At 45.9% G+C, this 24,746-nt stretch overlaps 1 protein-coding gene across 21 annotated transcripts in view; it reads left to right on the forward strand.

Annotated features, from left to right (window-relative positions):
- Window positions 1-24,396, forward strand: part of Kansl3 (KAT8 regulatory NSL complex subunit 3) — a 35,993-nt gene extending 11,597 nt beyond the window's left edge. For 10 of the 21 annotated variants that reach the window (XM_076557500.1, XM_076557499.1, XM_076557510.1 and 7 more), the window contains 18 exons: window positions 3,605-3,695; window positions 3,776-3,961; window positions 7,447-7,578; window positions 8,133-8,249; window positions 8,479-8,580; window positions 8,688-8,759; window positions 10,232-10,306; window positions 10,506-10,663; window positions 13,297-13,360; window positions 13,794-13,994; window positions 14,123-14,279; window positions 16,492-16,683; window positions 17,064-17,145; window positions 17,516-17,646; window positions 18,583-18,692; window positions 19,089-19,311; window positions 19,645-19,778; window positions 22,307-24,396. In XM_076557500.1, coding sequence (XP_076413615.1) covers window positions 3,605-3,695; window positions 3,776-3,961; window positions 7,447-7,578; window positions 8,133-8,249; window positions 8,479-8,580; window positions 8,688-8,759; window positions 10,232-10,306; window positions 10,506-10,663; window positions 13,297-13,360; window positions 13,794-13,994; window positions 14,123-14,279; window positions 16,492-16,683; window positions 17,064-17,145; window positions 17,516-17,646; window positions 18,583-18,692; window positions 19,089-19,311; window positions 19,645-19,778; window positions 22,307-22,327 — 2,248 coding nt within the window. In that variant the 3' untranslated portion in view covers window positions 22,328-24,396. Of the gene's footprint in view, window positions 1-3,604; window positions 3,696-3,775; window positions 3,962-6,479; window positions 6,589-7,446; window positions 7,579-8,132; window positions 8,250-8,478; window positions 8,581-8,687; window positions 8,760-10,231; window positions 10,307-10,505; window positions 10,664-13,296; window positions 13,361-13,793; window positions 13,995-14,122; window positions 14,280-15,468; window positions 15,547-16,491; window positions 16,684-17,063; window positions 17,146-17,515; window positions 17,647-18,582; window positions 18,693-19,088; window positions 19,312-19,644; window positions 19,779-22,306 lie in introns of those variants that run through there. The other 11 variants (XM_076557497.1, XM_076557502.1, XM_076557501.1 and 8 more) reach the window with 3 other exon arrangements.
- Window positions 24,397-24,746: the final 350 nt, after the last annotated feature.

The following is a 24,746-nucleotide window of genomic DNA, read 5'->3' on the forward strand; positions in this document are numbered from 1 at the left end:
AGGGTAGAATTCAAACAGTAATTAAAAATTAAGAAGTACATTAAAATGGAAATATATCTGTCGCCAGAAAGCTTTTTCTATACTGTTTGAACATGGTGTTTTCTCCCACATCTACATATGCAAGTCTCAAGACCACCTGAGAATCACTGTACATAGAGAGATGCTACTAGGATAAATATGCTGGGCATTTCAATAATGTGAATGGAAAGGAAAATAGGAACTAATGGGCTAGGGATATTCGTCCCAACAGCCTTCCTATTCCAAATTAAGGCTTTTCAGTCCCCATCCCCAAAATCCAAAGTCTCTAAGGAACAAACCACAATAAAAATAGACATGATTCTGATGAAGTAATAGGAGTTATACCAAGAGAACTATGCGGGAAAGAAAAGCACAATCTAGAATCTTCACGGTATTATAAGGGTGAGTAGCTTTGGGAACTCAGAAGGGATTTCCATGTAACAAGGAAAGCTTTGCAGATAGATAGAAGGCATTGCTAGCAAGGTATGATGCTACAGTCCTGTAATCCCCAGCATTCAGGAGCCAGAAGCAGGAGGATCATGAGTTTGAGGTCAATGTTGGTTACATAGAAAGTGCAGGTCAACTTGAGCTGCTTGATGAGATTGTCTCATAAAAGCAAAGGCTGGGAATATATAACTTAGCGGTAGACTACTTGGCTGTGTTAGATCTCGATTACCAAGACTGGAAATGATGGCATTTCTGAAGAGGGGTTGCTTGGTTCTATCTCTAAATCTATGTTGCTATCATTGTTTATCATAGTTAACCTGAATTTTAAGTAACTTAGAGAAAATCTAGTTCATGTCTCTCTCTCTCTTTAAGACTGGAACACCCAGGGTACATAGCCAGCTCTTTATTAAAGAGCGGAATAACATCCTGGCTCTTGGTTAGGCTTCTTCTGGACCAAGGGAGTTGTATAGTAGGTGGATATTTTATTTACAGAGAGAAAAGGGGTTTCTAGTAAATACTTGCTTACTCTTGTATACCAAATAGTTGAACAGAGTGGAAGGCTAATTATCCTTCATCTGTGTATTCACTAGGCCATGATAGTAGTATTTGTAGACCCATGGCCTGTAGAAATGAAGTATCATGTTGGAGTAAGACTAGGTGTGATGGAAAAGAAGCTGATCTGCTGTGAAGTAAGAAATGGGCACTGTTGATGTCATTTTAAGTAGCTTGCCTGTAGCTTGACCACCTTAGAGTGGTAAAGAGCTTGGTTGAGTGTTGAGTCTAAATCTTCCTGCTGTGTTCTTCCTGTTGCTTAGCACGCACATGCTTAGTAGGGTGTGCGTGTGGGTGGGTGGCGGGTAATGACAGGATGAACCTAGCTGTTCAGAGCACTTAGAATGCAATGTGTGTGCAATTTGTCTGTTTATTCAGCATGTGTTAACTCCCCAGAATGTCAGGCACTTGTTGCATGCACTGAGGATATAGCATTAAAACACAACCATTAAGAATCTTGGCTTTTGCCGGGCGGTGGTGGCGCACGCCTTTAATCCCAGCACTCGGGAGGCAGAGGCAGGCGGATCTCTGTGAGTTTGAGGCCAGCCTGGGCTACCAAGTGAGTCCCAGGAAAGGCGCAAAACTACACAGAGAAACCCTGTCTCGAAAAATAAAAAAAAAATAAAAAATAAAAAAAAAAAGAATCTTGGCTTTTTTGCCTTTTATATTCTAACAAAGGGAGCCAAACTCAGAATGCTAGAATGTGAGATGGTGATGTAGTTGGAAAATGGAGCTAGAGAATCCCACGGTGGGATAAAAGGGGTCAAGGAAGCTTCAGTAGAAGGTGATATTTAACAGTGACCTGAAGGAGAGGAAAGAGGACATTACTGTTTGATTTTAGGGAATGAATGAAAAAGATCCAGATACAGGACTACATGTGATGCACATGGGTGTAGGGGAATGGGCGGTATTGATCAGGGATAGAAGAGTACACTGAGCTAAGCTGAGTGACAGTCATTGGATGATGAGATTGGGAAGGTACTGAGATCCACATGGTTCATTGCAAGAACTTTAACTTTTTTTCTTTTACATTTTATTGATTTGTGTGTGCTTATGTTTTGCATGTATGTATGTATGTATCACCTGTGTTTCTACAGATGGAGGCCAGAGATTGATGTCTGGTATTGTCCTCTAGTTTTCTACTTTAGTTTTTGATATCGAATCTCTCACTGAACCTAGAGCTTGCTGATTGGTCAGACTGGCTGGCCAGCAAGCCCCTGGGATCCTTCTGTCTCTCCCCACCCTGAACCCAGCACTAGAGTTACAGGTGCATGTCTCTGTGCCAGCTTCTACATGGATATTGGGGGATACAAACTCAAGGCCTCGTGTTAGCATAGCTGTCACTTTACCCACAGAACCAGCACTAGGTCGTTGGGAGGGTCTGTTTGTTTGTTTTTCTGAGACAGGGTTTCTCTGTGTAGCTTTGGTGCCTGTCCTGGATCTCACTCTGTAGACCAGGCTGGCCTCAAACTTAACAGAGATCCTCCTGCCTCTGCCTCCCGACTGCTAGGATTAAAGGCGTGCGTCACCATGCTCAGCTTATTGGGAGTCTCTTGATGGCAGAGAGAGTAAATAAAGTTTAAATATCTTCTATTACCTTTCCTTCTATTCTCCTATCTCTAAGATTACTAGTCATAGTTGGGATATCAGAATTATTAAGATTGGGAATGAGGTGAAGAGTGATGTTACTAAGCCCGAGACCACTATGTTGGAAGTGAAGTGTGGGGATAAGAACAACAGGATATGCCGGGCGGTGGTGGCGCACGCCTTTAATCCCAGCACTCAGGAGAGAGGCAGGCAGCAGATCTCCGTGAGTTTGGGGCCAGCCTGGTCTACAGAGTGAGTTCCAAGACAGTCAAGGCTACACAGAGAAACCCTGACTTGAAACTTCCTCCTCCTCCCCCCAAAAATAGTACAGACTTGTAATTTCAGAGTTTACATCTGGGTTTAGAAAGCTGTCGGGAAGGTAGACATATGTCATTGTTATGTGCTAGTTAATGTTAGCATCATTTTGCTAATCGTGTGACAGAAAAAAACATAAAGGCTGGGGTAACAGTGTTGGGGCATTGAAGAATTGTGGTAATAGTTCTTTTACATTTTTGCTCTTCAAACTGGTTTAAATAGAGCTCTTACCTTACTCTCAGGCTTCTAGTATAGTACATTAAGATGCTTGCCGAACCAAGCATTGTGGCATATATTGTAATCCCAGCACTCTGGAGGCTGAGGCAGGAGGAGTTTGGAATTTGAGTCTAGTTTGGTGTTAGACTCTGTCTGGAAAATAAATAATAAATAGAATTGAAACATGTTTGTGCACTGGTGCCATGTCTTTGGTTACTTATACGATTATTTTAGCCACCAGATAAGTAATTGGCTTTTCAAGCACTGAAAGACTCCATGACTGATCCTGACTTATAGTGTATGGTGAGCTGATTCGTTGGCAGACTTGGGACCAAAATTTCATGCCTTAGTTCAGTGACCGTAGACTCTCACAATGGGAACAAAAATATGACAACATCTCTTTATGTGGTGGACATACGTGGGAAACGTCCTTAGGGGTTACATTTTAATTCCTGAGTCTCTGTTACAGGACTGGCTGGACCATGGCTCAGAGCAAGCTGTTTAACAAGATCCTCAAAGCCCTGCAGTCTGACCGGCTCGCCCGCTTGGCCAATGAAGGGGTAAGACATCAGAAATCTGTCTGTAGTTGACTCTCCTGTTCGGGCCTCACTGATTGACTCTTTGTATGAACATCTTTCAGGCTTGCAACGAGCCTGTGCTGCGTCGTGTTGCTGTGGACAAGTGTGCAAGAAGGGTGCGGCAGGCTCTGGCAAGTGTGAGCTGGGACACCAAGCTGGTCCAGTGGCTGCATACCACCCTTGTGGAGACCTTGAGTCTGCCCATGCTGGCTGCCTACTTGGATGCTTTGCAGACACTGAAGGGGAAGGTGAGGAGGCTGTGGTTGCTTTTTCTAGCAGTAGCTAGTATTTTGCTGTGGGTTCAGGATATAGGTTTGACAAGGCCATTGTGACCAGGTCAGCATGGTTGAGTCTAGCAATTTAGCTATTAAAAATAGGAAAAAGGTATCATTTTAGGTTTGTGTTTGGTGTAAATTTCTTCAGTCCTTCCATCTTTTGGATGAGGTGTGGCATCTGAAAACCAGAATACATATTTAACCTCTATAGCCTTGCAGTTTGTGCTTTGAGTCATCGCTGAATTGAATTGTGGTGGAGGAGATGAGGGTTTTACCAGGGAGGGCACTGTGATAAGGAGGGTGTGAGAAGCAGATCTGCGGTGTTCAGAGGGCCAGGGTTGCATAGCAAGGAACTGCCTGACTGAGTCTCCCCTCATCAAGAGATGAGCCTAGGCTGGATGTGGGGTACATGCCTCTAGTCCCAGTAGAGGCACGGGCAGGTTAGTTCCCATCACTGTGAGCGGTGGTACATGCCTCTAGTCCCAGTAGAGGCATGGGCAGGTTAGTTCCCATCACTGTGAGCCTGGTCTACTCCAAGTTCATTTCTGTAGGGACTGAGTCAGTGAATTGACATAAAAGCCGTAGTAATGGGAAGCCCACAGTAACTCCTGAGGATTATTTAAGTGGCCCTCATAGGGGCTGGAGGAGTATGCGTGCTTTGCTCCAGCACAGGATGGCCTTAAGCAATGGTACTTAATTCAGTTCTTTACTTTCTTTTTCTTTCACATGATGGTACTGGGGTAGAGTCCAGTCCTTGCATTTGCCCAGTCATTAGTTCCCTGAGTCATGTCTCCAAAACTTCTAATTTCATTGTTTCTTAATCAAATTTTTTTTTTCCTGAAATTTCAGAATGCTGAGTTTGTTAGAAAACTGTGTGCCAAAGGAAAACAAAACTCAGGACTAGATACAATAGTTATATGTGTGGTAGGATAGTTGATCTAATGTTTTTAATCAGCTAATACTTAACTTGTATTTATAATGTACCAGACATGAGAGTGAGCCAAAGGAAGTATCTTTGGTGAATAGTGTGCTCTAGGGACAGGTGTTGGTAGTACCCTGGGCAATGGTAGCTCTGCCACACTTGCCGTGGCCAAGATTCAGATGTGATTCCTCTTGCTTGAAGGGACAAGTTCATATTACTTCTCGTTTAAAATACTAGTGGGTCTTGTCCAGTGTGAATGAGGTGATAGATGTCTTGAGCATGACAGACGTCTATTGTGGACTCTTTAAGTGTGCACAGTGGGTGTCAGTGCTACCTGGACATACTGCTGAGGTCCAGTATGGGTTAGCTGGAATGTCATGAGTCTGCCTGGTACACCAATCAGTGAGCACATGGAGTATAAGGTACTGTCTGCCCTGGGCTGTGATCTTCATGGCGGTTCCTCTACTTACAACTATTGAATATGGGATTATTTTGCTTTAAAATACTTGTTAGGTGTTAGGCAGTAACTGACTCAGGTCATGCTCTTAGCCCAGCTATTTTCACCTTTAGCTTCATTATGAAGAGAGCAGAGAAGGGACAGCAAACTCAGGATCCTAATTGTGAGACAGAATGAAGGCAGAACTAGAAGGGCTGGGGAAGCTTGGTCTTCTAGCTCTTAAGTGGAAGTCAGTTACTGATGACTTACTTCATGTTGACAGTGAGCCTCAGGCTTTCCAGTTTCATAGGTAAACTCTGTTGCCTGAGAAAGCTTTGTTGTGGCTCATGATTAGAGAGGGCTTATAAAGAATGGCCAGTTTGGGGTGGTGATCCTTTGCAGTGTGGCTTTAACCCTTTTCATGTATACTCCTACTTCTTGCTGGAATCTGTTACTTCAGTCCACCTGGGTCTGGAATAAACACCACACATCCTTGCTTTTTGTCTCACTGGTTAACCTGTCTGGCCTGGAACCTGCTATGTAGACCAGACAGGCTTTGAACCTGCTTTAATCCCCCTCCTTCTGCTTCCCAAGTTTGGAGATTCCAGGAATGGGCTACTCGGCCCGTCTGTGTGTCTGGCTGATAACTCATCTCATGTTGGAGTCGTGACTAGCCTAGGCCTGCTTCACTGTATGTGCTGTTGCTGCTTCGGATGTGCATTTCCTGTTGACTGCCTTGCTCTGTTGGATGGCTGGAATCCCCAGTGGAGGGCTTCTTTTCCTCCCATGGCAGTTAGCACTGACCCCCCTCCCCGCCCCGCCCCCATTGGTTTGTCTTTCTCACCCTTTGAGTTAAATCCCTCTGCAGTGTTAGCTTGGTGTCTGTGACAGCAGCTGTTATATAAACATTAACTTCTGAGTTAACTGAGGCAGTCCAGAGATTAATAATTCCCAAAATCTTCTGTGGAGATCCTTTTTAGTATCTCTTCTCCCTATGTTGTTTATTTTCTTATTTTTTGAGACAGGGTTTCCCATTGCTGGCCTTGAATTGGATATTCTCCTACCTCAGCTTCCTGAGTGTTGGGCCCAGATTTCAAATCTTATTAAACTTACTTACTGAAGCATATTTACGTGGAGGAAAGATGGAGGATTTCACGTAATATACCAGAGTGCGCTGTCCATTTTATTTTAATTAATTATTTTGTGTGTTGTGGATCAAACCCAGGGCCTTGCAAATCCTAGGTAAGAGTTACTCCCAGCTTTTAATCAATCTGTCTGTCTCTGCATGTCTCTCTCTCCCTCTCCTCTTCCCTCTGTCCTTTCCTTCATCTCTTCCTCTCCTGAGTTAGGAATAGCTCATCTTAGCCTGCTGCCTTTGGAGTTTTATGCCTACCTCAAACCATATTCTCTAGTCTCTGAAAGAACCTTTAACACTTAAAAATCTTTGCTTGCTTTCCTTGAGATTGTTTTGACTTCTCTGTGGGTATTGTGGGATTTGTGAAGATATTTCTTTGCAGTATAAGAAAGCATCAGCATGTCTGAAACCTATATTTATATATTGGTGAGGTCACTTTTGGGGGGGATAGTTAAAAACAGGATATGATATAAATCACAATATACACAGTATAGTAGGATATATTTTGGGGGAACAATAACAGGTTTCATTATACTTGTCTCAACTTGAAGGCTATATCCAGAAGATAGTGTAGATGTTTATTTTTTGAGACAAGGTCTAATGTATTCCAGGCTGTCCCCTGTGTAGCTGAGGGTTGACCTTGAATTTTTGAATTTGCTGGGATCACATAGGAATGAGTCACCATGACTTCTGTGTGTCTTTTGATAGGAAAAAGTACACAAAGTACAGTCATCTGGGAAAGGGATGGTGGAATAAACTTCAGTCCATTGGTGCAGCTTACCAGACTGCCTTCCAGAGGATCAGCTCTGCTTTCCTTTCACAGTGGGAGTGTACTTTGGCTGTGCACTGATTTGATATGCATAAGAGCTAAGAGCTCAGTGGGCTTCTGTGCTGAAGCACATTGCTTCTGGAGGGAAGGTTTCTCACTTGCCACTGGAAGCATCTTTGTTTATCCTTCTTTGTAGATCCCAACTTTGATCGACCGGATGCTTGTGTCATCCAACACAAAGACTGGGGCTGCAGGAGCCGAGGCCTTGTCACTCCTCCTCAAGAGGCCCTGGGACCCAGCCGTTGGTGTGCTTTCTCATAACAAGCCAGTAAGTGGAGTTCAGCCTTAGCCGGTACATACAATGGTCAGACTGAGTCTTTTCTTTTTCTCTCGAGACAGGGTTTCTCTGTGTAGTTTTGGTGCCTTTCCTGGATCTCGCTCTGTACCCCAGGCTGGCCTCGAACTCACAGAGATCCACCTGGCTCTGCCTCCCGAGTACTGGGATTAAAGGTGTGCTCCACCACCGCCCAGCCAGACTGAGTCTTAGAGGCTTGACAAGGGAAGATGAGTGGCTTAACTTTCTCATTAATAGCTTGGGCTCTCCTTAAAGATTCATTTCTTTTTAAAGTGGGTGTTTGCACTTGAGTGCATGTGCTCGTGGAGGTCAGAAGAGGGAACTGAGTTACAGGCACTTGACATGGGTGCTGGGAACTGAACTCTGCTTCCCTGGGAGAGCAGAGTATGTTCTTAACCGCTGAGCCGTCTCTAGCCATAAGCAAAGGGCTGGTGGTTGCTGTAAAGACTGTTGGGATGTAGTTGTTGAGAGTTCCTAGATGAGTACCTCTTACTCAGTGGTTCTTGGATGGGATTCTGTCTCCTCAGAGCAAACTCCCTGGCTCTCCTTTGATTCTCATCGCCTCCTCTGGTCCCTCCAGCTCTGTGTTCCCCGCCTCCCGCCGCCACCGCTTCTGGCAGTCGCAGCTGTCCTGCTTGGGCAAGGTAATTGTAAGGACAAGAGGGATTCTGGGTAGAATGTAGTCTTGGAGGATTAAAGAAAAGAATGTGTGGGAGGGAGGAGGTCAAGTTTGTTGAACTCAAATGTGGTTCATCCCCTTAACTCTAATTTTGGCATTTAAGTGTCAGCTGTCTAAGAGATTTGGGGTAAGTTAAGCAGAATGGAGGTTTGAAACTTGGCACCGCTGGCACGGATGCGCTTTCTTCCCTCTAGGTCATCCCTGTAGCCACCCATCTGCTGAACAATGGTAGTGGGGTAGGAGTTCTGCAGTGCCTTGAACACATGATTGGCGCCGTGAGAAGCAAAGTGCTGGAGGTGAGAGTTCCCGGGTTGATTTACTTGACGGAAGTACACCAGGGGTGTGGGTTGTTCTGTGCCCATCAGAGTCTCCTGTTGACTGTCTTCTTTCTCTTGCCGCAAAGATTCACAGCCATTTCCCACACAAACCCATCATCTTGATTGGATGGAATACAGGAGCCTTGGTGGCCTGTCATGTAAGTAAATTCTGTTCTGTTTGGAGGTCACTGAAAACTTAAAGGTGGTCATGGAAATAGTGCTTGCTGCTATTACTGTTTTGAATTCTTCTTTGTCCTTGTGATAGATACTTTGTGTGGGAACTACATTTATATCGTGGGAGACGGTCTGAGTTTTTAAATGTTATTAAGGAGATGTTACTGTAGCAGGAATAGAGTAGTAAATAAATTCCTTGATCTCCTCATCTAGCCTCACCAGTGATCAACTCATAGCCAGGCTTACTTTTGTCCTATTGCTGCCCACTTGCTCTGTGCTCCAGATTATTTTGAAGGAAATTTCAGAGTGTGATGACACATGCTTATAATCTTACTTAGCACCAGGTGGGCTGAGGCGGAAAGATTACCATGAGTTTGGGGCTAGATTGGGCTGCATATAGTGAGTTCTAGACTAGCCCAAACTTCTTAGAAGAGAAAACAAAACTATTGAAAAGTTCCAACTACAGCTGGGCAGTGGTAGCTCACGCTTTTAACCCCAGCACTGGGGGTGGCAGAGGCAGGTGGATCTCTTGAGTTCAAGGCCAGCCTGGTCTACAGAGCAAGTTCCAGGACAGCCAGGGCTACACAGAGAAACCCTTTCTCAAAAAAAAAAAAAAAAAAAAAAAATCAAAATACTATAATTCATTTATATATGTTTGAGCATGTAAAAAGATTTCTTTTTCTCCAGACTTAAATACCATATTGCGCTCTCTCAACATTTCAAATGGAGACAAATGAGTAGTTTTAAATTTGAGTTGTAATCAAGTTGGTTTCCTTTATAAATATGAAGGAACTTTTTTTCCTGCATGTATATATCAGCTGTGTAAGTGTCCTTGACTTTCAAAAGCTCCACTTCTTCCAGCTAGCATAGTGAAATATGGTGTCCAGAGTAGTGAGAGAGCAAGCATCCGATATACTGCGAACAACCTGACACAGAACTCTAAGCTGTGTGGGAGCGATCCCTTAAAACTACTGATAAGAGATTTCTCCACTTAAGGGACAGGGATGGCATTTGTGTTTTTACTGTGTTTGGGGATGTTTCTCTGTGTTCTGGGGTTGGAATCTAGGGCCTTGCACATGAGAAGTAAGTGTGCTACTCTGAGCTAGCTGTATCTCCCAGCCTGGCAACATTTATGTTTTTTTGATTATATCTGTTCTCAATAACAAAGTCCGTAAGGAGGGCTCTGGTCTAGGTTGCTGATGGGGCTGAAGTATGACAACTCCCATCAGGCTCGGGTGTATGTGGGGGCCTATCAGGGCTCCAGTTCTCTAGGAAGTGACTGCCTGTGTTCTGCACACTTAATCATGCCACGGTTGGTAAAACTGAAGGCTAAGACAAGCAAGAAAGGCTGGAACCAACTGGTGGCTCTGGACTAATCAGTCCCACCTGCATTCTGGGGAGGCTGAGGTGCAATGAATTCACTTGCCCTAAAGATGAATGGTGCCCTTACTTACAGGTGTCTGTGATGGAGTACGTCACTGCCGTTGTCTGCCTTGGGTTTCCTCTGCTTACTGTGGATGGCCCCCGGGGGGTAAGAGCGAGGTGAAACTGGTTGGTCTTTGGCAATGGGAGTGGGGGACAGCAGGAATGTGGGACCATGGAGTGCATGCTGCATCCAGGGTGGGACAAGGTCTCCTGCAGGTTCACAACTGACTTTTCTGAACAGCCTCAAGGTCAGTGCTTCCTGAGCACCAATTGGCTAGATTTAAACTGCTGCTTGTCTCTTTTAGGATGTGGATGATCCCCTCTTGGACATGAAGACTCCAGTCCTCTTTGTCATTGGTCAGAATTCTCTACAGTGTCACCCTGAAGCCATGGAAGACTTCCGGGAAAAGATTAGAGCAGAAAATAGCTTGGTGGTGGTGGGAGGAGCTGATGATAATCTCAGGTGGGTACATTCCTCTAGAGCTGAGAGGGAACATGTTAGAATGTAAGAATGCTTGTCCAAGATGGCAGTGTCATGACAGACCAGTGACAGAAATAACAAGTCAGAGTTGCATCCTATAATCCCAGTATATGTTCAGGAGATTGAGATTCAGTTTGAGGCCAGCCTGGCCCTTGAACCTGTCTTAAAAACTTAAAAACAAGCTGTGTGGTGGTGGGCATGCCTTTGATCCCAGGACTTGGGAGGCAGAGGCAGGTGGATCTCTGAGATCGAGGCCAGCCTGGTGTAGAATGAGTTCTAAGACAGCCAGGGCTACACAGAGAAACCCTGTCTTAAAAAACAAAAACAAAAACAAAAAAAAAAAAAAAAAACTTTAAAGCTCTAAAAATAGTACAAGAAATCTGAAATCTCATCTATCTTTCACCTAGAGTTTCTTGTATAACCAAATTTCTCAAAATGAGGAAACTAATGTCAACTTGATAGTTGTTGTCTGGTTTGAATAACAAACTTAGATTTCATCAGTGTCTCCCTAATGTCTGTCTCTCTTCTTGAGATAGGATTTCTTGCAGCGTAGGCTGTGCTCAGATTTACCATGTACTGAGGATGACCTTGAACACATTCCTTCTGCCTGGTCTTCAGTGTTTTCTGCGACCTTGACACTGTTCTAGAGAGCTGACAGTTGTATTAAAAAATATTTTCTTCTGATTGCATTGAAAATGTTCAGTGTATCCTGTTTGAGGATACATGATTCAATTTGTCTTAACCGCCACCAATAATAACTTGGATCATGCAGTTGAGATAGTTGCTGTGGGGTTCTCCACTATGAAATTACTGTTTTTCCCTTTGTAATGAGGAGTCATCTTGTGGGGAGAAGGTACTTTGAGATTCTTTGTCATCAAACTTTTCCTGGGCTAGGCATTTAAACACATTTTTTTCCTTAGTGAAGATCAATGTGAACATAGATTTACGTGTGTTAAGCCTGGATACATTTTGAAGTATAAATAAAACCAAAATTTGGGAGGGGTTTTAGAAAACACCTTTACTTGTAAGGGTTTTTGTTTATTTCTTGAGACAGTCTCACTATATAGCTCTGGCTGTCCTGGAACTATCTCTCTGTAGACCAGGCTGGCCTTGAACTCACAGAGAGCTGCCTGCCTGCCTCCCAAGTGCTGAGACTAAAGGCATGCTCCACCGTGCCTGGTCTCAGATGTCTGTTTTTAACTGGACAGTTTAGGCAAATGCCTGCTCCTGTCTGTCTGGTTTCTACTCCGGCATATTGGAGGAGTCTTTCTGGCCTTTGTCATTTGCTACTTTGTCGATGTTCAATGCATTGTTTTCATGTAAACACATTATTTTTGCAGATATTCAGATGATCCACAAGAGATTTAGTGTGTGTGTGTGTGTGTGTGTGTGTGTGTGTGTGTGTGTGTGTGTGTGTGTGTGTGTGTGTGTGTGTTGATTTGTTGGAGGGAATGGGCAAGCATGGGAATGCTGGGTATTGTTGAGTTGTGCTGTGGTGAGGAGACATTGGCATAGGTTGAAAATCATTGGACTAAGAATTGGGAAACTTCAGTTTGTCTTAATTCCTTTATGTAGAAGTTTGGGTGAGTTGCTTAATTTCTGTAACTCACTATCCTCATCTGAAAAATGGTGGGGTTAATGTAAGATCAGAGATGAGCTGCCAGTCATTTGGGAAAAAATATTTTGAGACTCTTGTCTTTGACATCAAACTTTCATTACAGTACATTTTACATTTACTTTTAAAATTTTTTTTGAGATAGGGTCTCTCTGTTGTAACCCTGACTGTCCTGTAACTCATTAGGTAGACCAGGTCAGCCTAAAACTTGCAGAAAACTGTGTGCCTCTGCCTCCTGAGTGCTGAAATTAAAGGTGTATGTTATCACACCTGTCTAAAAAAATTTATTTTAAGTTTTAGGTTATATTTTTATTACTGATTTTTTTTTTTAAAGATTTATTTATTTATTATGTGTACAGCATGTATCACTGCAGGCCAGAAGAGGGCACCAGATCTCATTACAGGTGGTTGTGAGCCACCATGTGGTTGCTGGGAATTGAACTCAGGACCTCTGGAAGAACAGTCAGTGCTCTTAACCGCTGAGCCATCTCTCCAGCCCCCATATTACTGATTTTTTTTTGTGTGTGAATGTTCCCAATGACAATCAGGTCAACTTGGAGTTAGTTCTCTCCTTAAACTATGGGTCTTCAGGTTGGAGAATCAATGTGAACATAGGTATTGTTTTGTATTAAGCTTCATTTAATTCATTTTGGAAGTTAAATATAGTTTTAATAATGTTACGCTCCATCATATAACTTAGGGGCCTGGTTTTCCCTTTGCCAGGAACCTCAGTCAGAAACCAAATTTTTGTTATTTTGAGGTAGGGTCTTTCTTATAGATACAATTTTTCACACACGCGCGCGCACACGCGCGCTCCTCTTGCTGTGTGTGTGGGTGAATGGAAGTACATGTGAAGGAAGTACACGACAGCTTTCAGGTCAGCTTTCTCCTTTCACTCTGGTGGCAGTTTGAACTTAGTCATTAGGCTTTCTGCGAGCGCTTTGACCTACTCGGTCATCTCACTGGCCTCATGGTTTCTCTTTTTTTTTTTGCCTCTTAGAATAAGCAAAGCAAAGAAGAAATCAGAAGGGTTGACTCAAAGCATGGTGGACAGATGTATCCAGGTGAACAGTTTTCTCTTGTTTTGTAGTGTGTGTGTGTGTGTGTGTGTGTGTGTGCGCGCGGCGCGCGCGCGCTCCCCTTCCTCTCGCCTTGGGTTTAGTCTTCCTGGCAGCAGCCTCAGCCGCTCTGGACCATGAAGGGTGCAAGTGGGTTCTGTGGTGTGCCTAAGTCAGTTAAAGAAAGGGAAGAGGAGAGGGGAACTAGGATAGGGGGGTACAGGTGAGGCATCTCGGGGTGCAGTGTGCCTAGAGCTGCTTTCACATGGGCACCTGCTGGGCTTCCCCAAGCATAGCAGCTGAGGAGCTTGGCCTTCATGTGGCTTTGTGAGTGGGAAGAACCATCATTTGGGAGTAGAGTTCTAATTACCTTGATTTTATCTAGGAGGGTCCTATTCTCCAGAGAAGGACTCAGACCTTACCTCGTTTTTCACACTAGGATGAGATTGTGGACTTCCTGACTGGAGTGCTCACTCGTGCTGAGGGCCATGTGGGTTCTGAGCCTCGGGATCAGGATGCTGAGAAGAAGAAGAAGCCCCGAGACTTGGCCCGAAGAGACTTGGCCTTTGAAATTCCTGAGCGAGGCAGTCGGCCTGCTTCCCCAGCTGCCAAGCTGCCAACCTCCCCCTCGGGCTCAGAGGTAGTGTGGGCAGGGAGGAGGAGCACCTTTGTTGAGGTGTGAAGATGCATAGTTGGTTATTCCCTTGTGGAGATGCAGGGAGCCGAGTGATGGTCGGATGCAAACCTCTTTGGACCTTCTCTACCCAGGATCTCTCCAGTGTGTCCAGCAGCCCCACCTCTAGCCCTAAGACCAAAGTGACCACGGTGACCTCTGCTCAGAAGTCCAGTCAGATTGGGGCTTCCCAGCTGCTGAAAAGACATGTGCAGAGGACAGAAGCTCTACTGACCCACAAACAAGCCCAAGGTAGTCTCCTGGCCCCGCAGCCCCAGTGGGGTTCTGTCTCCTGCAGTGATGTCATGTGGCAGACGGGAAGCATTAGATCTGCAGTGCAAGGGGCACCCTTTCTCATGGATTCTAGGCAAAATGGGGTTGAAATGAATGCCAAGGCTGCGTGGGACTAGGCCTTGTATTTGTTGGTGTGCTGGAGACATTGAGCTCAGCTGACTGTGTGTAGTGGCCTGACCTTTCTTATAATTACTAATTGGAGAAGTATGTATTTTGCCATCCGTTTCTGTAGTCAGTCTTTCCAGATGATAAGCATGGGGTGACTGACTGTTCCTCGGATTCTAGGCCAGCTCCCCTTGCCCTTCTTTGTTTTGTTCTTGAAGAGTTCAGAGTTCTGTGATGGGTTGTTGATGTCTACAGATTTGGTCAGGGTTCTGCAGTCACACTTCAGATGAGGGTGAGAACATTTGTATTGTTGGCATTAGGGTTTGGAGGAATCCACAGGCTGTGTGAGGAACTGTAGAAAGGAAAATTCAGTGAGTCAAGAAAGAAGCATCAGTGGCTCTGTCCCTTATGTCGGTCCGTTCCACCCCTACCCCAACAAGATCCTCTGCTCCCCTCCCCTTGTGCTTTTAATGGAGCCAAAGAGTTACCACCTAAACCAAGACTTCTAATGAAATGCCACTAACAAGTATGAGTGGGTGGGTGACGGCAGCGAAAGAGGCTAGGCGCCTGGCTCTACGGATGCCCTGTGACCCAGCTTTTCCTGAGTTCCTGCTGAGATTCCCTTAGAAATTTGGTAAAGGCAGAGCTGGCAGATTGTTGTATTTCTGGGTAGCATGATTAGTGGAGATACTAGGGTGATGTTGAAGGCTGTGTAGGGAGCTGGGTTTAGGATGGGACTCTGTTGATGGGGACAGCAGCAGCCATAAAACCATGGCTTTAGCAGAGCTGATGGGTGGGTGGGGAATGGTAGTTAATACAGACAGAGCCCTCACTGCTGGCTGCCCCTCCATGGAGTTGACTTGCCCTAGCTTGTTACGGCTAGACAGTGGCCCCATGTGGCAAGTACACAGCAAAGTCGGGTTCCAGATCAGTGTAGTTCCCTCAGAAAGAGCATCCACTGACCACTTTCCTCTTCCTTGTTCCCACTCTTCTCCATTCTCTAGCTGGCTGTGATTCTATAATTCTTTCTGATTCATTCCAGCACAGTTTGCTGCTTTTCTGAAACAAAACATGCTGGTGAGGAAAGCTTTTCCTCCCGGCGCCTCCTCCTGTCTCTTTGGTGAGTATTGCTTTCACTTGCTCGCCTGGCCTTGCTGCTCTCCTCCCTGCCTCTCACTCTCCCCTCTCTCCACTCCTTTTCTTCGTTTCCTCTCTTCTGTCTCCTGACTCTTTCCACCAGCTCCCCTTGCTTATGCAGTGGCCTTTGCCTTTCTCGGGTCTTTCTCTTGGTTTCTCATGGTGTCTTTTGCTTTCTCACTGTGGTGGTTTTTTTGTTTTGTTTTGTTTTGTTTTGTTTTTTGCCTTGCTTCTTGGTCTGTCTTTCTCTTGTGTGCCTGTGGCCTGTTGCCTGCACCTCCTTGTCTGTTTTCTCCCTGCCGTGGTTCTTTCCATCCTGACTGCTGTAAGCGCACCAGCACTTCAAGCACTCGCCTTTCTCCTCTGTCTTAGGCCAGTACATTGATCCCTAAGCAGTCCGTCTAACTGGTAATTGATTCCCTCGCTGTGCCCCCATGCCAGGAGCCCCTCCCCCAATTCACTGGGCTGCTGTCTTCCTCTCTAGACCCCCCTATTTGCCTGTGCTAAAAGGGAATAAAGGGAGGAGACTTCTGAGTGTCAAGAGGAGAACTCAGAAAGCCTAAAGATCAGCAAATCCAGAAGGCTTGCCTTTAGACACAATGATCTGTTGGAGTTCATGGAAGCCCATATCCCCAGACCTGGTTGTGACATGGGTCACTTCTGCCCTGTTATATTTGGGCAGCATCTGAGATGTGCCTCACCCAGTAGTTCCTGAGAGCCAGCAAGTCCAGGGCAGCTGAATGGACTAGAGCTATCTCTGAGGTGCTCCAAGTTGAGTCCACAATGGGTGGGAGCTGAGCTAGAAATATGAGGTGTAACTAGTACCTGGGGTATTTCTCCTGTGTGTCCCCACATGGCTGCTTCTGGCTGGCTTGACCTATGGTATTTATCAGCTTACGAAAGATCTTACCTCAGCTCCATTTCTTAGTTCCCATTTCATCAGAACCCATGGAAGAGGCAGAGAAAGAGGAGCTTAGGGTCCAGCTGAAGCGGCACCATCCTTCCAGTCCTCTTCCTGGCGCAAAGCCCTCCAAGCGACCAAAGATCAAAGTGTCCCTGATCTCCCAAGGGGACACAGCTGGAGGGCCTTGTGCTCTTTCTCAAGGTGGAACACCTGAAGGTGAGTCTTTATGGAGTGTTTGGTAAAGTCTGACCAGCTTCCGAGACAGAGCCCAGGCTCTGTCAGTGTCAAGGACGCCTGCGACAGACAGATGGTTTGAGGTTACGCAGGGTGGAAAGTGACAGTCACCTTGTCTCAACAAGGGAGACAATATAAATAGTTGTGGGACCGACCATTTAGAACACTTGATATTTTGTCGCTTTCTGGTTTTCAGTTAAGGTAATGAGATACTCCAGAAAGCTTAGAAGATGGAAGTAAGGAGGAGCCTCGGCTCTCCTGTAATAGCATAGCTATTCTTTTTTCTCTTTCCAGTCTTAAATGTAGCCTTGGTTGTAGTGGCAAATTAGGACTGGCCTTTGGTCTGGGGGTTTGTTTTGCAGCCCCTGGGGGGAAACCCATCACCATGACGCTGGGAACTTCCTCGGGAGCCAAGGAACTCACTGGACTTCTCACCACAGCCAAGTGAGTGTGCTTTGGCCTTTCCTAGTCCCTCCTTTCCCTTCACTCAGTTTCTGGTTCGTTTGGGTTGAGGGAAGTTGAGAGATTCTGGAGTCTGTCAGTTAGGAGCATGAGACTTCTCTCTCACTGGGTGCTTTCCTTCATTTCTGTCAGCTTAGAGTTCATTTGTCCTTATGAGATTGCAGAGCGTCCACTGACTTTATCAAGACCTCAGTTCTTTAATTTAGGCCTAACCTTTAGAAGGATAAATTCGGGGCTTAGAAGCTGAAACAAAGAAAGACAATTCTTCCTTGCTGGACTTCGTTCTGATGGCTCCCTCTGTGCCTGTGGGCTGCTGCCCTTTGGATGATAGGGCTCCTTTTCTTTTTTCAAGGTCAAGTTCTTCTGAAGGTGGAGTTATGGCCAGCGCAGCCCCGTCTGTGGCTTCCAGCAGTGCCACACCCAATGCCATCCACACACTGCAGAGCCGCTTGGTGGCCACTTCTCCTGGCAGCTCCCTTCCAGGTATCTTGTAACCCATCACACTGTCCACCAGCAATCTTAGATCTGCCACTGGAGGGTGATCTTAGACCAGGGGCTCGGGAGCTGGAACTCGAGGAAGTATCTCTGATCTCCAGTGATTGCAGAAGCTAACAAGACCAGAATTAGCTTGGATAAGGGAAATTCCTTGTCTTTAATATCTGTAGGGGCTGTGTCCTCTACTGTGAGGATGGGCAATGCCTGTATTGTGATTCTCCTTTTTAATACCTCTGACTGAATCAAGGGAGGTGTTGCTAAACTGGATATTAGCAAAATGAGGTATGTTTTTCCTAGTGTTTTCTGACCCCAGCCTTATGGAAGGGCTGGCCACCTGATACCATAACTTAGAGCATTGCTAAATTATCTTTCCATTAAGCAGATTTTTACTTTGAGAATGTTGGATCATGTGGAATGCAGTCAGTTATCTGAATCCACTTGGCTTCAAGTTTTCTTACCTAGAAATAGAGGGGATTTAGGTTTCTAAAGTGTGATTTGCCAGGCAGTAGTGGCGCACACCTTTAATCCCAGCACTCAGGAGGCAGAAGCAGGGAGATCTCTGTGAGTTTGAGGCCAGCCTGGTCTACATAGTGAGTTCCAGGACAGCCAGGACTGTTTCACAGAGAAACCTTGTCTAAAAAACAAAACAAAACAAAACAAAACAAAACAAAAAAACAAACAAAAAAATGGGGATTTAAGTTGTCTGGTTTTCCTAATGCTGCATTTTGAGCAAGACTTAGAACAGCTTGAACGTGCAGAGCAAATCCAAGGCTGGCGAAGCACCTCTCCTCGTGTGGTGTCTGTATGTCTGCTGGGGAGACTCCTGGTGTCTTTGCTTAGGGCAAGTTGAAGTTGTTGGTAAGGGTGAAAGGGTGGCTGCTTGAGTGACTGACCTCTGCTGCTACTTGCTGTGTCCTCTCCTAGGGGCTACCTCAGCCAGCAGCCTCCTCCAGGGCCTCAGCTTCAGCTTACAGGACATTAGCAGCAAGACCTCTGGCCTCCCAGGAAGTCCCTCTCCAGGGCCAGCCCCACAGGTATATATATCATCTGCTGTGTTGGGCAGTGCGGGATTAGGACTCCTTAATTTTGTCAGGGAGATTATGTCTGGGGTCAGTGGGTTAAGAACAAAGAACCTTCTAAATATGCAGCAAAAAAACTACCACGTGTTATAATCTGTGACTTACTGTATGGCCTTGGGTCAGATTCTTAACTTCTCTGTCTTATTTCTTTATCTATAAAATAAGGTAATGATATTAGCTCCCTCATGTATTTGTGATGATTAAAGATGATATATGCAAAATGCCTGGAAGAGCACCTTAACATGTGGTGGACACTATGCATGTTAGCTTTTAATAGTAGCTGTGGGCTCTCCAGGCTCTAATGTTGCAGTTGGGTGGTAACTTCTAATCATCTTGTTATGTGTCCAATAGGCCGCCAGTGTGAAATTGCCAACCCCCATGCAGAACCTGGGTGCCATCACCACAGGCACAAGCACCATCGTCCGTACCATTCCTGTGGCCACCACTCTCTCCTCCTTGGGTGCCACTCCTGGTGGGAAGCCCACTGCTATCCACCAGCTGCTGACCAATGGGGGCCTCGCTAAGTTGGCAAGCAGCCTACCTGGTTTGGCTCAGATTTCTAACCAAGCATCAGGTGAGTCTCATGAAAATATTGGGGACTTGCAGATCTGGGCTTTTCCATAGCACTTTACTAGCCATCTCACATAGGCAAGGTGTAAACCCAGCACCACATGGTCCTGGCCTTGATTCTTGGATTCAGCTTTGTGGAGCCCAGCCCCCGGAGACACAGGAAGTTTCTAGAGAACACAGGAAGTTTCCTGTTGCCTTTCAAATTGACTGATAGGGGTAGACCTACCCACCCAGGAAGGAAACCAAGAGGATGTTTCATATGGGAAGAAACTGTTACCCTGAAAGAGGCTATGAATCCTCTGTCTTCTGTATCTATGTCTGTCTGTCTCTTACTTAGGCTTAAAGGTCCCCACCACCATTACTCTGACACTCCGTGGCCAGCCAAGCAGAATCACCACGCTAAGCCCTATAGGCTCAGGAGCAGCACCATCCGAGGAACCCACCTCTCAGATGCTGCCCTCTAGCTCACAGGTGAGTTGGCTTAGATGGACCTAGGAAGTGAGCTCCAGTTCTAGGTCAGTTTGGGGCCAGCCAAAGGGTTGACCATAGCTACCATTGTACTAAATTTGTTGACAGACCAGATTCAAATTTGAACCCTGAAGTTCATAGCTTTTTCACTTTGAGCAAGGCAGGACCTCTCTGAATCTCCTTATCTATAAAACTCCTAGCAGTTGTGAGGATTGAGTTTGTGAATAGTCAAGGATGGCCATGGCTGGGTATAATGTTTTTGTGTGTTTGCCTCTTCCTTCTCTCCTCCACTCTTGATTTCCTCATTCAGAGCTGGTGAGTGTAGAGGCCGATTCTCAGACCTTGTCTTCATTGCTTCAGAACAGGCCCTGAAGGTCATGTCCATCAAAGCACGAAGGAACAGAAAGAACGCTTCTGTACTGTTTGATGCAGTGTATAACAACAACAAAACCCCAAAACTTTCTATTGTATTCTACAAGGATTGAAATGATCTTTTACAAAACTAGTCAGCAGCAGTACACACACACACACACACACACACACACACACACACACACACACACACACACACACACACACACCTCCAGACTAACATTATTAAATGGACTCTCAAGTGAAGTCGAAGCTAGTGGAAAGGATACACTCCCTCTTCAGTAGGCTCTTCTCTTCTCAGTTTGTTCTCCTTTCGGGCCAGTCTTGGGGTGTTTGCTCAGTTGAGGTTCTCTCAGAACTACTCTATATTGTGTCAATTTTTTTTTTTGTTGTTGTTTTGTTTTGTTTTTGTTTTTTGAAACAGGGTTTCTCTGTATAGCTTTGGTGGCTGTCCTAGATCTCGCTCTGTAGACCAGGCCGGCCTCGAACTCACAGAGATCCACCTGTCTCTGCCTCCCAAGTGCTGGGATTGAAGGCTTGTGCCACCACTGCCCGGCTCATTGTTTTTGAGACATGCTCTCACATATGTAGCTCAGACTGGTCTCTATTTTAGCATTCTTCCTCATCCTCCTAAGTACTGGGGTTTTTGTCCCGATGCCTAGCATTTGTTTAACTTTTTATATGTGATAATGGTATTTTACCTAATTTTGGTTTTGTTGTTTGAGACAGGGTTTTACTGTATGTGGCTGTGGCTGGCCTGGAACTCACTATGTAGATTAGGTTGGCCTCAAACTCAGAGACATCAGCCTGCCTTCTAAGTGTTGGGATTAAAGGCTGGAACTATCCTGTCTGGCTCATTTAATGAAAAAACAGTTCTTTTTGGGTGGGGATGGTCAGGTGTTTGCCCAGCATGCATGAAGCCCTAAATACACCAAATGAGTCAGGCAAGGTGGTGCATGCCTATAATATCCGCATCCAGGAGACAGAGTCAGGAGACTCAGAAGGTCATCCTTATCTGACCTGGGCCACTGGGAACCTATCTTAAGTAGTTTTTGTCATTGTCCTCCTCCTCCTCTTTTTAATTTTAAGATTTCTTAGTATAGTACTCGTGCAAGGAATGGATTTTAAAGACTGTAAGTATCAGCTAACTTTTATTGTATCCATGGAAGCATTTAATTACCTGGTTTCTGGACTAAATAGTGCTTCCATCATGTTTCCTTAATGGGAATGAGCTATTGTGTGTCCTGATAACTCAGGGCTGCAAATGGAAGAAGACTATGTTGTACCATATATCATAGTTCTGAGAATGGATTCCTTGTTTATACTGTAATCTGTGTCCTCCTGACCATACCATGATGGTGGCAGGCTGGGAGGCCCTCCTCTAGCTGTTGCCCATGGCAGTGGGCCTCACTGCAGCCTTGCAGGAGTCCCTGCCTAATCACACTTAAAATCAGGACAATAACCTCCTCCTGTGTGGAGCCTTGTCCTAGATCCTCTGACAGTTTATCAACCCTTCTTCATCCTTCCCCTTCCATGTTCTTCATTTTCACTGTGGTCCTGAGGTTTCTGAAAGTGTGAAATACAGAAACATGGTAGAATTGTTGAAAAGATGCCATCCCTCTTCCCAGGCTGCAAGCCTCAACAGTCTGCTACCCTTCATGCCTCCAAAATTCCTAGGACCTAAAAATTAAAAAGGATACTGTCAGAATGGTTGTGGAAATTTCCCTTTGGTTCTGTCTAGTCACTCACCTGTTTCCTTTTCTGTGTGTTCCTCTCCTGTCCTTGGGTGTGACAAATGCTAAGAACTAACTGATCATTGTGGTTGAGCATGGATTATACTATTGATGCTTCATGTAGTTATCTCACGTAATCCTCGCAGCAATCCTAGGAAGCAGGTGCTGCCATCTGTGTGTACAGGTGAGGAAAAGAAAGCTCAGAGCCTGTGAGCTAGTGAGCCCCTTACCCTAAGGAGTGGCAGGTGAGCCTGACTCCAGAACCCACCTTCTGTTAAGTACATCACACCAGAGGGTCTTTCTCTTGTGCTGCTGCTTTCCTGTTGTTTGTTACATTGGATTAAGTTCTCAGGAGTGAGGTGAGTGGGTCAGAGGAGGGGTCTAGCCTGGCCAAGCTCTAACCCTTCTTCACCCTTCTGCCCACAGCGCCTGCCTCCAGCACCCTGAATATGCCAGCGATCTGTCCTCCTTACCAGGTTGGTGACAACTGCCTCAAGGTGAACCGTGTGGTCCTGCTGAGCCGTCCGAGGGTCTGAAGACATCTAAAGACAGTCGTTTCCACCTTCTACCAGCTGTCTATGGGGTTGGGCCTCTGGGTCTTGAGGGGGCATTAGGCCAGGTGATATAGTGCCAGCAAGGGGAGCGTTGTCCTGGGCCAGCAGGTTGGTTCCTGGAATCCCCAGCAGGACTGGCCGTGTGTGGATTATTGGCATTTCTACCCCAGCACTAATGTCATTTGACTCCAGTGTCAGTGAGGAGCTGCTCAGTGCAGTTCATGACGAGGGCAGGGAGAACTGGACTGTCAGCTTTCCGCCTTGAGCTGCTGGGGCAGTGAGGAACGGTGGTCTCCAGGCCCTTTCTTCTTCACCGTGGTTTGTGCACTGTCTGTACCAGAGAGCCTGTAGGTCCAGAAAGACTGAAGGTGAGGAAATGGGTGGCAAGACACACCCACAGACCCTGTGCTGCTGACAGTTGGGGCTTGGGACTCCTCCTGACACTTGAGGACCTAAGATTAGCTAGAGAAGTGGAGTTAGCCGAGTCAGAGTCCTCTCTGGTGCCCGGCAGTGGCGACGAAGCAGGTTGACCGGCTCCCATGCTGCCGTTCTAGGAAGGTTGGGGCGTAGGACAGTGAAGGCCGTGCTCCAGAGTTGGTCTGCTGTCCTTGGAACTTTGTCTTTCTGCTGAGAAGAGGGGAGGTTGTAGTGACTACTGTGTGAGGCTCTGGTGCCAGCCTGAGCCTTGCAGATCATGGTCCCTGGTGATGTGGACACTGAAGATGGAGCTGAGCTTCTCATTTCCTAGGACACTTGCAGATGGAGCTTGGAGTTTGGCTTTGAATTTGTGTTCCAGAGCAGGCTCCTTTCCTTTTCATACTTAGGAAGTTTCTGTCAAGATGAGAAATAAGGGAACTCAAGTGTGATTTTGTTGACGGGGCCATCCACAGCTACACCAAAGCCCCTCACTGTAATCTGAGTGGAAACTGTAGTGTTGAGGAGCCTCAGGCGAGTCAGGTCAGAGACATGCGATAGGAGTAGAGAGTGCTCTCCAAGCCCCCCTCACCGAGGGGCTGTATTCTGAAATTCAGAAGGCGGTCAGTGAATTTGAGAAGGTGTGAATCTGGAAGAGGCCTCTAGTGCTGAGGCTTTGATAGCTTCATAGTTCAGAGCATATAACCACCAAAAGAGAAAGGATAAGACTGGGGGGCTCTGTGAAACTTGGAGGGATCACTTAGGTTGGCAGAGGGCCCTGAACAACCCTTTGTGACTTAGGAGAACAGCTTGAACGGCACTGGAGGGGCTGCTCCTGAGAGATGCTGCCCCTGTGTTGTGGAACCAAAGAAAACTTGTACCCTGCTTTGGTGGTGAATCTGTGTACATCCCATGGGTGACTTCTGAGGCATGGCCTATGTACCTTGAAGAACTGCAAAACTGAGGAAGGGGAACTACAACATACTGATCTTCACCTTGAGGGACTGACCACCAAGGAAGTGGCTGGAGTCTGTGGATCACATTCCCCAGAGCCCATCTCAGACCACACTATCAGAAGTGGAAACATGCTTTACCCTACCCGTCTTGTGGCAGACTTGAGGGCATAGCCTCAAAAGGTAATACTCTTATGGAGTATGTAGAAGGATCAGGAAGGCTTTAAATTCTCGGGCAACAGATGTATTGTAAATGCCCCCATGAAGTTGTCTGTGGCTTTAAGAAGAGGTCACAGGGGCAGAGACTTGTCCACCTTTGGTTGTATTGCAGTAATAATTTGGGGGTGGATGAATTCATAGAAGTGAGCCATAGTGATGGTTCTGATCTTTCGTTATCAAAAATAATTAAAAAAAAACCAACTTTGCATTGTTTCAGCTTGTTTTCATTTGATTTTGCATGCTTTGGGAATTGCCTGTGTAGTGGAGACAGACTAGAGAAAGTGGTAGGTGCTTGAGATTATTTTGCTGCTGTCAGATGCTGAGGCCTAGTTACTGTAATTCTTAAGAAACATCAATAAAAGCAGGTTTCGTGTAATCTAGGCAGATCTCGATTTGCTGTGTAGCTGAACTGGCTTCTAACTCCTGATTCTCCTGCTTTGGCCTCCTGAATGCTGGGATTACAGGCATTTACTGCCACACCCAGCTGCCACTCCCTCATGTCACTATCCCTGAGGAAGAGGTGTGGGCTGATGTCTGTCCTGGGTTCTGAGATGGAAGACCATCTCAGCCTAGGAAGTGAGGAAAATGTGGCTCTTTTCAGTTTTCCCGTCGGGCCAGGAGCGATTGTTGTTTGAGTGGAGCTCTCTCTAGGCCTCAAGTCAGTAGGTAGGATCCCTCACTGTTCATCCTAACAGACAATTGCTATCCTAAGGCTGCCCTTTGACC

The sequence above is a fragment of the Peromyscus maniculatus genome, chromosome 21 (assembly GCF_049852395.1).
Source record: "Peromyscus maniculatus bairdii isolate BWxNUB_F1_BW_parent chromosome 21, HU_Pman_BW_mat_3.1, whole genome shotgun sequence".
NCBI classification, from domain to species: domain Eukaryota; kingdom Metazoa; phylum Chordata; class Mammalia; order Rodentia; family Cricetidae; genus Peromyscus; species Peromyscus maniculatus.